Source organism: Aplidium turbinatum, chromosome 6, assembly GCF_918807975.1.
Source record: "Aplidium turbinatum chromosome 6, kaAplTurb1.1, whole genome shotgun sequence".
Taxonomy (NCBI): Eukaryota; Metazoa; Chordata; class Ascidiacea; order Aplousobranchia; family Polyclinidae; genus Aplidium; species Aplidium turbinatum.
Window position 1 is genome coordinate 17083074 of NC_137477.1, and position 12386 is coordinate 17095459.

The following is a 12386-nucleotide window of genomic DNA, read 5'->3' on the forward strand; positions in this document are numbered from 1 at the left end:
AAGGCACAGCTACATACTCTTGAGTGGTGATCAACAGAGGTGGGCAGTAGCGCGCTACTTTTTTGGTAAAAGTAGCGACAGCGTCACTACTTTTTTTCAGTTGCACTCCCGCAACCCGCTACTTTTTAATTTAAATTAAAAAAATGCTTATTTTTTTGGCAGTGGCTATTTGACCGGCGCCGGTCTTTGAATCTGAAACACTATTTGACCGGTCATGACGTCACTATATAGTCATTTTTTTCTTTTTCTCTTTCAAAGCATAAGATGAGAAGAGTACCTATATAAGTTCTAAATTCAACACCTATGTTCAACTGATTCTGCGGCGCGTAGGATTCATATCGGGCTGGTGCTCCAGAGGGAATGAGTTCGATACTATGCGGAAGCGTTTTTTTAAAATTTTAACTAAATTTTGACCCGAAGTGACTCAATCGTTAGGCTTCTAGATTTTTGTGGTCAATTTTTAATTTGAGTAGCCTACAGCCCAATTTTTTATGTCTTTTCAAATATGAGTAATAAAGTTAGAGTTTTTTAATTTTCTTGAATTTAAGAATTTCTCTGGATAATTTTCCGTTTGTCATAAGAGGATGTGACCGTGTTTGCCGAACAACGCAAAAAGCTAATGACAAACGGAAAATTACCCAGAGAAATTCTTAAATTCCAGAAAATTAAAAACTCTTAACTTTATTAATTTTATTTTCTTGGCCGGAAATTATCCATTTTATTGACCGGAAATTATCCAGAGAAATTCTTTAATTTAAGAAAATAAAAAATAAAATTAATAAAGTTAGAGTTTTTAGTTTTCTTGAATTTAAGAATTTCTCTGGATAATTTTCCGTTTGTCATAAGAGGATGTGATTGTGTTTGCCGAACAACGCAAAAAGCTAATGACGAACGGAAAATTACCCAGAGAAATTCTTAAATTCCAGAAAATTAAAAACTCTAACTTTATTAATTTTATTTTTTATTTTCTTGAATTAAAGAATTTCTCTGGATAATTTCCCATTCGTCGTAAAAGGATGTGACCGTGTTTGCCGAACAATGCAAAACTGTAATGCGTCGTTCCGCAAATGCAGCAGCCTAATGATTAAGTCAATTCGGGTCAAAATTTAGTTAAAAATTAAAAAAAACGCTTCCGCATAGTATCGAACTCATTCCCTCTGGAGCACCAGCCAAAGACTTATCCTACACGCCACCGAATCAGCTGAACATAACTGCGGAATTTAGAACTTATATAGGCACTCTTCTCGTCTTTTGCTTTGAAAGAGAAAAAGAAAAAAATGCCTATATAGTGACGTCATAACCGGTCAAGTAGTGTTTCAGATTCAAAGATCGGCGCCGGTCAAATAGCCACTGCCTAAAAAATTTGCTACACTTTAACATGTTCGCTGCAATCTCGAATTTTTGTTGTTTTTTTGTGGTGCGATTACCCTTAACTTTCTGCTTTCCGCCAAATTTCGTCGACATGTTTTCTTCCCTTCAAGGAGTTCTTTTAGACAGTTTAATCATTTGTACACCCATTACACCGGTGGGTCAAATCGCCATGAACGTGTTAGAGATCATTTTGTTTCAAATGCCAGTATTAGGTTTTTTTACAGTTGTATTTTTATTGTACATAAATAAATCTGAACATGAGTATTTTAATTTTATTAATCAAATGATGTTTTTTGCATAAGGCAATTGTATTATTGAGCAGGGGTTCCTCAAGCTTTTGAAATGTTTCATTGGGTTCCGTTCCACCAAAAAGGTTGAAAACCACTGTATTACCGAACTCAGACATAGTAGCAGCACTAAAGCTGGTTTACTGCCTGGCCGCTAAGCTGTTATTATCAATAATCAGTAAAGCTTTTAACCCACATTGCAACGCAGTCTTACATGGTCAAAACGTTAATTTTATAGTTGGCATCATTTATCGAGCACAATAGGCTATACCCAAAAACGCAACAACCCTGCACGTCAAGCAGTACTGTACTTCAAAGTCACAACACTGCAAGAAGGTCCAAAAACGTGCCTTTCGCCATATTTCCGTTGTAGCAAAGTTGCCAGATAATTTTCAGCTCAATTGGTAATGAAAAATAGCTTAATTGTTACAAGTAATAAAAATGCCCAAAAGTGTTCTAAAATATAAAAAATTCAAGAAGATTATAGTAAAAATTGAAAAACAATTGGTGAAAGTTGAACCAAACCAAACAAAAAAATACAGCAACTCCTATAATTTTCCCACAACTATAAAATCGAATTAGTAAAATTCCTCTGAAAAATCGTGAAACTAGCAACTCTGCGTTATAATCTCAAAGCAGTCAAAATCACGTGACAAATAAAAGATAATTTGTCAACTGGTCAACACTAGAACATGACCATGGAATCTACAAGGAAAAAAGTATGTAGTCTTCCGTAAAACAAAAGGATGAGCTATAAAGGAAAAAAGTCTGGGTTTCGAAAAGGTAAACCATTACACAATTACCAAGAAAGAAAAAGAAACATGACCGGTAAGAAAAAACTGTGGCTTTCAAAAACTTGTTTGTGAGAAGGATTTAAATCAATTCCACATTTAGAAGAAAGGTACGCTTACTTGTTTTAAAAATTTCCAAATTTCAACAATAATAACCGATTCAGGAACAGAAAGTTATTGGTAAAGTCATAGGAAACTTTAGCCATACCATAAACTTAGGCAGTGGTGCCGAAGTTAGTTTAGGATTGGGGGGGGGGGGATAAATCAACATTTATCAAATTTTTAGACGATTTTGAACATTGGGGGGGATGCATATTTTATACACAATTTTACCGGTATTAAGTTTATTAAACAATCACTGGACCTCGGCAAATTAGCTACTAACAGCACAATATAGCCTACAGATAAGAAATCATGAAGTTAAAAGTGCTACCAGTGCTCTTGTGAATGACTGCAGCAAGATTAAGGAACAAGCAAAGAAAAATTGGTACCTCCAGCGGGATTCGAACCTACGACCTTCCAATGAATACTTAGTTTTTCCATAAAACCAAAAGTTATACCTTTCTTTCTTCCAACTTTCAAACACATCACAAGAACTTGTTACAACCGAACATATTGCGTCTTACGGCAGTGCGCATTGAAAACTCATTAGCAATGTCATTTATGCTGATGTCATTAAGAATATTTTGATGAATGTTGCAATCTTGACAAACAGCTTCAAAGGTTTTACGAACCTGCAAATGATAATACAGTATTATTAAAATAAGCTCTACACATATGCAACACCGGCAACATATAAATTTGCTACATTATTAACCACGTCACGTAACACTAGGCCTACTTTACCTTAATCGATGACTGGAATAATTTACATAGCTCATGCACCACAACAATAGCATTTTTAATCAGGGAGCAAGATTCTGACGCAGCTTACATCACTAAGTTCGCAACATGAGCCATGCAGTGAAATTGCAGCACCAAAGGATATTTCTGTTTGATAATTGCCCCACAGCCACGGGTCTTTCCTTGCATGTTTGATGCTCCATCATAAGTCTGAGCTCTTGCGTTTGCCATTGAGAGACCGAGTCGCACAACCACATCTTCAGCAACTTCTGCTAAAGTTTTTCCTAATATGACAAAAATGCAATGTGCTTAAAAATATGATGTTTCATTAGCTAAATTTGAATTTTTACAGGATAATTAATTTAGGCAATATTTCATTTGTTTATTCACGTCGGATGTGACGATGTCACATACAACACAGAGGTCTAGCCTATATAATATATACAAACAAAGTAAAAATATATAGGCTAATGAATAGCCTAAAAAGCTTGACAGAGTTGATGCGAACTTGCTGTATATTCCTCGGTAAACACTATTACACCAAGAAGTGCTTTATAAGACACATTTTTTGAGTAGACAATGTTTTTATAGATTAGCAGTAGCCTAGCCTACATATCTCAGACGCAATTGTTATTTTGTTCGTCAATGTCAACCATGCAAATTAACAAACTTTAGCAAACCTGTCGTGGAGTCCAATGCATAGGCTACAATCCCACAAAATCTTCATAGATATTGCAGGAATTATCAACATGTCTCAGGCAAATAGACATTTGTTCAGTACCCGATATGTCCTGTGTCCCATCCATGATAATGGCAAACTGTTCATTTTTTTGCATCATCTGGAGAGCGGAAGATAAGCTATAGCCTACAAATTTTATACATTCGGACATTCCTTATAAGCTATAACATTGTTGTTCACATCTAACCGTTTTATAAATCAAAGCACTCTTGCTCTGCAGCTATATACCAAACGACTTGTAAATGTTTTAAGTGCAACAATTCCTGACTCCACGGAACATCTGTCCAACAAGGGTAGCAAGCACAAAGTCTATAAGAACTATTTTCACACATTCAATGGTTTATAATATGGCATTTTCACCTGAGTTTTACATTTTATCAGCAGTGACGTTCGGTGGCTTAAACCGTTGGGAAAGCAACTTGTAAATATGCTGCAGCAAGGTAGTAGGCTTAGGCACGAAGGGCGTAACCGTCGGGCGAAGCCCGAAGGCGTGTTGCCGAAGGCAACACCTCCAGCGGGGGGTCTGGGGGGCCTCCCCCAGAAATTTTTGAAAAACACTTCCAATTTGGTGCGCTCTGAGAGCATTTTCAAAACAAATCAAACATAAAAATCTGTCAAATTGTGCTTCGCCTATGTCGTGATCATACATCCATTTAATGTTTAGAAGTCATGAACAATCTTAATTTTAACATTGCAGGACCAAAATCCAGTGTTAAACATGGAATAATAGTTGTCTAAATATTTAATTCGTCATGAATGTTCATTCATTCTCAGATATTCAGTTAGGCCTACACTACAAAAACTAACACTTAGGTCTAAACATTACAACCGCAAGCAATTTGTACAAAAAGCTGGATAAGTTTGCCTCCTGAGTATAGAAGCTTAACAAACTAAATATTGCAGCCGCACCTGAACGTTCATTGGCGAAGTAACGTTATATCAACGCTGTAAAAAGGGCAAAGGCATGACTATGAAAGTTAGTAGGCTAAAGTACAGTACATGGCGAGGAGACATCAAAAAACAGCAACAATTATTTCGGCATTATGATGCTTGTGCTGTGTACCGTGACGAGCACCATTCTGACGAGTTAGTCTAGCCGCTCTAGCGAATGTATGCATTGACGTCACTGGGAAAGCAAGACTCACCTGGTCTCACCATAACACATCTGATTGGCTAAGCAGCTGGTGACGTTTTGCAAAACGAGTGATGATTGGATAAAACGAAGGCGTTTTTTGACATTTTTGAATCTGGGAAAGCAAGTTTGATAGTTGCTTACCTAGAGCCTCAGTGATTGTTTCTGACAGAAGCGTTTGCGTTAATTGGCATTTATAGGCAAGACATGCGGTTTGGTGAGGATTTAGACTACTCACAAGCGTTACGAGTAATTCTAGTCACGAATACAGTAATTTTCAAGTTAAAATAGACATGATAAAAATAATAAGAAGTTAAACCTAGAATTCAATCATTATAACCTACTTTGCATAGTTTTCTCTCAGGTAAGCACTGCTTTCCTTGCTTTCCCTCACCGATCGTCACTGTTTATCAGCAATATAATATGATAATTTAGTTTATTCTTACCGCGGCGATTGTCCTCAAAATTGCATGAGAGAAATTTTGACAAAGTTCCGATTGGGCCAACCAAGAAGAAAATGTTACATCTTGCTTTAGATAGACTGAAAGAGTTTCATCTTCTTCAGCTTCCATAGCCAAAAGTTGATAAAGATTGCCTTGACTCATGGGGTTGCTTCGAAAAGAAAGCCCTTGTCGCAAAAGAAACTTAATTCTTCTGACAATTTTCAACAAACAATGTCTTCTATCAGCTTGTCGCTTTTCTTCATTTTTATTCAGTTGCACACTGATGCCATTGTGGTAACATTTATTTTACGTAACTTATAAAAGTGTGAGTAACGATTTTATTTATATTTTATTTAATGGTTGTTGTTTGTTGATAAGAATTAATAGTAAGGCTGTCTGACTGGGTGATGAAATTTCTATCTATCTAATTTATCTAGTTTGGCTATCTGACTCCATGAACTGATTTCCACACAATTGTTATTCGAATTATAATTTTAAGTTATCAGAAGGTGTTCATATAATATTGTAGGTCTTTAACACAATTTGAATTTAAACAGTACAGAATAATGAAATTACAGGATAGTGAAACATTATCACGAGTTATTACATTTTAATTAAACAATCAATTTAATGTTTTTCTGAGAGCTGAACTAGTCTAACTGAGCTCGTTTGATGTGAGCTGGTTTCGCGTGATAGAGCTCTCGTCAAAGGACGAACAAACCATTTTATTGTGTGCGCCCTTTTTTCTATTTTCTTTGGGAGCAGTTGCATGGAAAATTACAGAAACTTTAGTAAAAGGCAGGAAAACTTATATGATGAAATAATGGATCGCTACAGAGGCCCCCCCAAATTTGGGCTAAATTGGAACCAAGGGTACCAAGTTTAGTTCAAATTTAAGGAGTTAAAAACGTTAACACAATTGTAACAGACATAGTATGAAATAGGTATGTTTAGTGTTTATGATAATAATGTGGTGTTGTGTTTGTGATATCGTGTCGCGAAGTGATTCTGCGTGATTCCACCGCCTTCCGCAAAGGAATGTCTGAGTTTGTGCCGTATAAGAAGAGTCCACCGCCTTCCGCAAAGGAATGTCTGAGTTTGTGCTGTGTTGAAGAGTCCACCTCGTAGAAACATTAATTGTTTTGTAAGCGCCGTTGAAAACCGTAGCAGGCATTCATTGTTTGTCTGGCTTTTTCTGTTGAAAAGCAGACCATGCCGATAGAGTTGATGCAAATGCAGCAGCAGCCTTGTCTCCTTTTTGTTTACTAGAGATCATCGCAGTTGGAGATCATTGAGGTCGTCGTAGCATTTAATTGTTGGCATTTGGCTTTTTGTATTCCTTGAGAGGCGCTAGAGAGTCTAGTGCAGGTGGCTCTGGAGCATTTTTTCGTTTCAGGCGGCAGTACGCATAATCACGTCCTTCTGGTGTTCATGAATGAATGTGGTGTAAGATTTCTGAAAAAGGCAAAGCAAATTGATTACAAGTTCAACTTTAAAATATTGAGCGACTTGGTTTATAAGTCGACCTGTACAACATGTAAAGATACGATTTGAAAGGCGAACAAAACTAATTAAAACAAAAGAACATAGGCATCGACAGGTCTAAATACCATTCACAAAATCGTAAATGTGCATAAGTTTGAACAGTCGTTCAGCAACTGCAAACAAAACACAGAAATAAAAAAGGTGCAGTAGGCTACATGATTCAAAACCATGCGGTTGTTTCATACAGTATGTAAACTAATGTTTCGTGGGCATATGCATGCTTGCCCAACATAGGTTAAATAGGTTAGTAACATGCCATGCCAACCGTTAGATGCGCGCATTTGCATGCCACTCGCAGTCATATTCAACCATACACAATAAACAAAAACGCTTAGCAGACAACCTATACAGAGAGAAAGGTTGAAATTGACAACCACTGGTTGTCTGGTTCTGCATTGGAAATGATGCAGGCAGTGGAGAAAAAGACAACGATTTCGTATTAATGCAATATTTGCATTTTTCCTGCGATGAAGCTATATAACCTACTGTGTATAGGCAAGAGCTTTTGAAAAGCAGGTTGGCCAGCTTGTAGCCTACAAGAGACTTGAAAAAGAATTGCCTATTGGCTGAGATGCATCTCTTTCCGAAGTAGGCGTACTTGAGATGGCTATACTGGAAAAAGCTGTACTGTCCTGCAAAGAACTACATAGGATGATTAAACAGTCACATGTATTTAGAACAAACAAAAATAACCTACATTGCTGCTCTGCAGACTGCAAAATAAACAAATGGACGAATGTTGGAGTGGACAATCCTTACGACCATTCGTCTTAGCACAACAGCTTGGCGCTGTTAAAAAGACACAAAAAAGACAGTATAAAGTTACATAATTACAATATTAAAATACAACGTAAACGCAAGGTTTTGCAGCATGAGCTGCCACGATAGACATATGATATGTTAAACAACGGTAATTAAACGTTGCGGGCGGTTCACTGTTCGACCCGATTTCGACACAAATGGGAGAAATTCCACTGGTTGATGAGACTCTCTGATGGGGGACTCTTGGGCCGATGACGTCACTGATTGATGAGGTTGTTGTTTAGCTACATTTCCGGGGTTCGACGGTCCATCACTGTTGTTCACAGCGTGTGACATCATTTCAGGCGATAATAGTGCTGACTCTGTTTGTGCTTGCTTGATCGATTGCTCTACAAACGGTTTGAGACGATGAATAGAGACCGTGTCTGTTTTATCTCCACGTTGGATTAGGAAGTGATTAGAACGACGTTCAATCACTTGATATGGGCCATCATATCTTAGATCTAAAGGGCGTCTTTGTTCGGATTTAATTAAAACTTTGTGGACAGTCGCCAACAGGGGGTCAACGTAGGGCATGGAAGTGGGTTGTTGTCTAGTCTGTGTTGGAGACAAACTGTAAAAATGGTGTGCAAGTCTGGAAGCCAATTCAGTGGGATTAATGTCAGCACTTTGAAAAATAGCGGAAAATTCATTCGGTAAACGTGTGGTTTGTCCAAATAGCATATCGTTGGGGGTACAATCTAAATCTTCCTTTACAGTGTTTCTCAGTGAAAGTAACGTGATTGGCAAATTTTCTGACCACTTTACTGGGTGGTTTTGCATACGCAATGAATCTTTTAGCACGCGGTGAAAACGCTCGACCAAACCGTTGCATTGTGGGCGATACGAACACGTAGTTTGATGCTTGGTATTTAACATTGTCATAAGATCTCGCCACTTCTTAGATAAAAAGACGCTGCCTCTGTCAGAAAGCACTGAAACAGGGGATCCAAAATATTGGACCCAGCTATTCAAAAATGCATGGCAAACAGTCTCTGCAGTGACATTTGGCATGGGATAAGCAGTGAAATAACGTGTATATCGATCTATAACGGTGAACAAGTAGCGATTATGATCTGACTCAGGCAGTGGACCAACAATGTCTACAGATATGTTATGAAAGCGATTTGTAGGAAGATCGAACTTTTGTGGTGCAGGATGAGAATGTCGCCATACCTTACCTTTCTGACATTGTGGGCAAGATTTGACCCATTCTTTAACTTGCTTCTTCATTCCTGGCCAAACAACTTTTTGTTGAAGTTGTTTGAGAGTAGACATTTTACCGCCATGTGATAATGAATGAAAATGGTTTAAAACAGTCTCACGAAATGACACAGGTACGATAGGGCGAATGGCGATTGTTGAAGTATCACACAGTAAGGTTACGTTGGAATTATGTATCGGAAACTCTTCTATTTGAAGAGACGAGTCACTACTATTGAGCAACTTGATAATCTCAGCGTCGTGGCGCTGAGCTTTTGCCATCTCAGCATAATCAAACCCTTGTACGTATTGTACATTATTGATGTCTATACGCGACAGGGTGTCTGCAACGCTGTTGTTTTTGCCGTCGATGTGCCGTAAGTCATTGGTAAATTCGCTGATGAAGGATAACTGACGAGCTCGGCGTGGGATGAGAGATTGATGCTGGGAATGAAAACGTGCAACAAGAGGTTTATGATCGGTGAAAATGGTGACGTCACGAAGTTCCAAATAATGTCTGAACTTTTTTACGGAATCGAATATAGCAAATAACTCTTTATCAAAGGTGGGCTTTTTAGTTTGACACAAATCGAATTTTTTTGAGTGGTAAGCAAGGGGTTGTAGCTCACCGTTGATGTCTTGAAAAAGACAACTCCCAATAGCAAAATCGCTCGCATCAGTTTGTAAAATCAGTCGTGCCCCGGCTTGAGGGTAATTGAGCTTGGTAGCATCAGCAGCGATGCGCTTGCTGTCTTGGAATGCTTTAATAGATACGGCATCCCATGGAATTTTTCTGATTTTACTGAACTGTTTCGTTAAAAATTTTGTCAATGGAGCAAGGCATTCTGCTAATTTGGGTATGTGGGCATGATAATAATTGATCAATCCTAAATAACCTCGAAGTTGTTTGATGGATTTCGGTAAGGGAAACTTGTTTATAGCATCAATTTTCTCACTCAGTGGATAAATGCCGTCTGGGGTTATTTTATGACCCAAGAATTGTATTTCAGACGCGCCAAGGACACATTTGCTTTGATTCAGGGTAACACCGTACTTGCTCAGCCGAGCGAAAAGTTCACGCAAATGATGAGCGTGTTCTTGTTTAGATTTCGAAAACACAATAATGTCGTCTAAATAGGCCATACAGTGGGGTAGAGGTTGAACAATGAAATCCATGAAACGTTGAAAAGTGGCCGAAGCATTTTTTAAACCCATGCACATCACTTTAAATTGATGCAACCCCAAAGGTGAAATCATGGCAGTGTACTTTTTACTTTCTTCGTCGAGTGGGATCTGCCAGTAACCCTTGGAAAAGTCTAATTTAGAAAAATAGTTTGAACCTCCAAGACGGTGAAGTAGATTTTCTATTTTTGGAATAGGGTAGCGATCGGGGACAGTTTGCCTGTTTAAATTGCGTAGATCACAGCATAATCTGTAAGGATCAGCGCTACCGGCTGGTTTAGCAACGAGGTGAAGTGCACTGCTATAGTTTGATTCACTTACCTCCAGTATTCCATCTGTAATCCATTTGTTGATTTCTGACTTCACCCAATTGTACTTTTCCGGCGGTAGCGGTCGACACTTCGCAAAGCATGGATATCCCGACGTCACAATTTTGTGCTTCACCGGAACGCGTGCGGCATATTCAGCGGTTCGTGGTGCTGTCAGCTCGGGGAACTTGTCCAATATTGCTGAAAACTCGTTGTACTTTGTCAGTGATATAGGTGCGATACTAGCTTGTTTGCGTAAATGTTGCAGTGCGTGACGTTGTTTCGTGGTTTCATCAATAATGCATTTATTCTTCGGGTTAATTGACAAATTGAAATGCTGTAAAAAATCTAGGCCAATAATATTCTGTTTTACATCGGCGATTATAAATGTCCAAGTCTTTATTTGATCGTACCCAATTTTGATGTCCATGGTACGTCTGCCGTAAGTCGGTATTTTAGTATTATTGGCTGCATACAAGATGTCGTTGGAAAATGAAATAGAATTTTTTTCTAATCGAGTAGGTTGAACGCAGCTCACAGCAGCACCGGTGTCGCAAAGAAATAGCTGTTGGGAATTTAGATCTTCAAGAAATAGCATGTTGTTATTGAAACCTGGCCCTAAGTGTGATATACCTACCTTAGGGCCGACACCTCGTTTTTTGGCTTCTGTCTGTTATTTTGCGTTGAATGGGGGTTGTTAGGCCGTGCTGTGTTCCATGAGCATGGCCATTGACACTTAAAGGCGGCGTAGCCAAACCTTTGATGATAAAAGCAAGTAGGTTGTTGTCTTTGGGGAACGTTGGATCTGGGCGTCTGAAATGATGTGCGATATCGGTTTGGGAAGGAATTAACAGGTTGACGGCTTCGGTCAGACTGAAGATTAGACACACTTGCCGACAAGTGTTCCATTTGATGTTGTAAGCGATCAATCTGTTGCATTAGTTGGGCATTGGGATTTTGTTCTGTAGTATGCTGCACTGCGTTTACTGTGGCATGGGAAACGTTTGTTAGTTTTGACATTTGATCGGCAGCTTTTGCTAATTCGTCTAATGACATTTCGAGGTTGCCAGCCAAAACAAGTTTGATTTGATTCGGGAGTTTATTTACAAACAATTCCCGAATTAATTCCGTCGATGCGACATTTTGAGGAAGTTTTGCTCGCATCTCGGCCAGCACTTCGGAGGGCAGTCGATCGCCGATTTCAGACAGTGACATGACGTCAGCGATACGTTCGTTCAACGTCGGTTCGAAACGCTTAAGTAAGCGTTCCTTTAATTTATCATAGTCTGCCCCGGCGCTGATTAAGTCTTGTATGTTTACAATAATATCGTAAGGCAGACACGATACAAGTTTGTCTGTTTTCAGACGTTGGCAATCAATCTGATAAGTGATGAATCTATTTTCTAAGATGGTGAACCACAACCGAGGGGTATCTTTCCAAAAGGTGTCGCAAAACTTTTCGCCAGGAGAGATTTTAATTTGAGTAGAGGGTTCGCGATATTCGCTTTCGGGTCGAGATTTTCTTGGGGCCATAATATAGATTATACAAGGCTAAAACTACAATTAAATTATAAGATACACAACAAGAGATATGCGACAATTTTAATACAGAAATAAGGAAAACAAGTACTTACCAATGCTCTGTTTTAAAACCTACTGACGTACGGGGTCATCAATGTGGTAACATTTATTTTACGTAACTTATAAAAGTGTGAGTAACGATTTTATTTATATTTTATTT

The 12386-nt window shown here is 38.4% G+C and overlaps 1 protein-coding gene across 1 annotated transcript; it reads right to left on the bottom strand.

Moving 5' to 3' along the window:
- Nucleotides 1-11278: 11278 nt before the first annotated feature.
- Nucleotides 11279-12178, bottom strand: LOC145772452 (uncharacterized). Its single transcript, XM_082584330.1, has one exon. It carries the CDS (start codon nt 12176-12178, stop codon nt 11279-11281), a length of 900 nt encoding a protein of 299 aa, XP_082440456.1.
- Nucleotides 12179-12386: the final 208 nt, after the last annotated feature.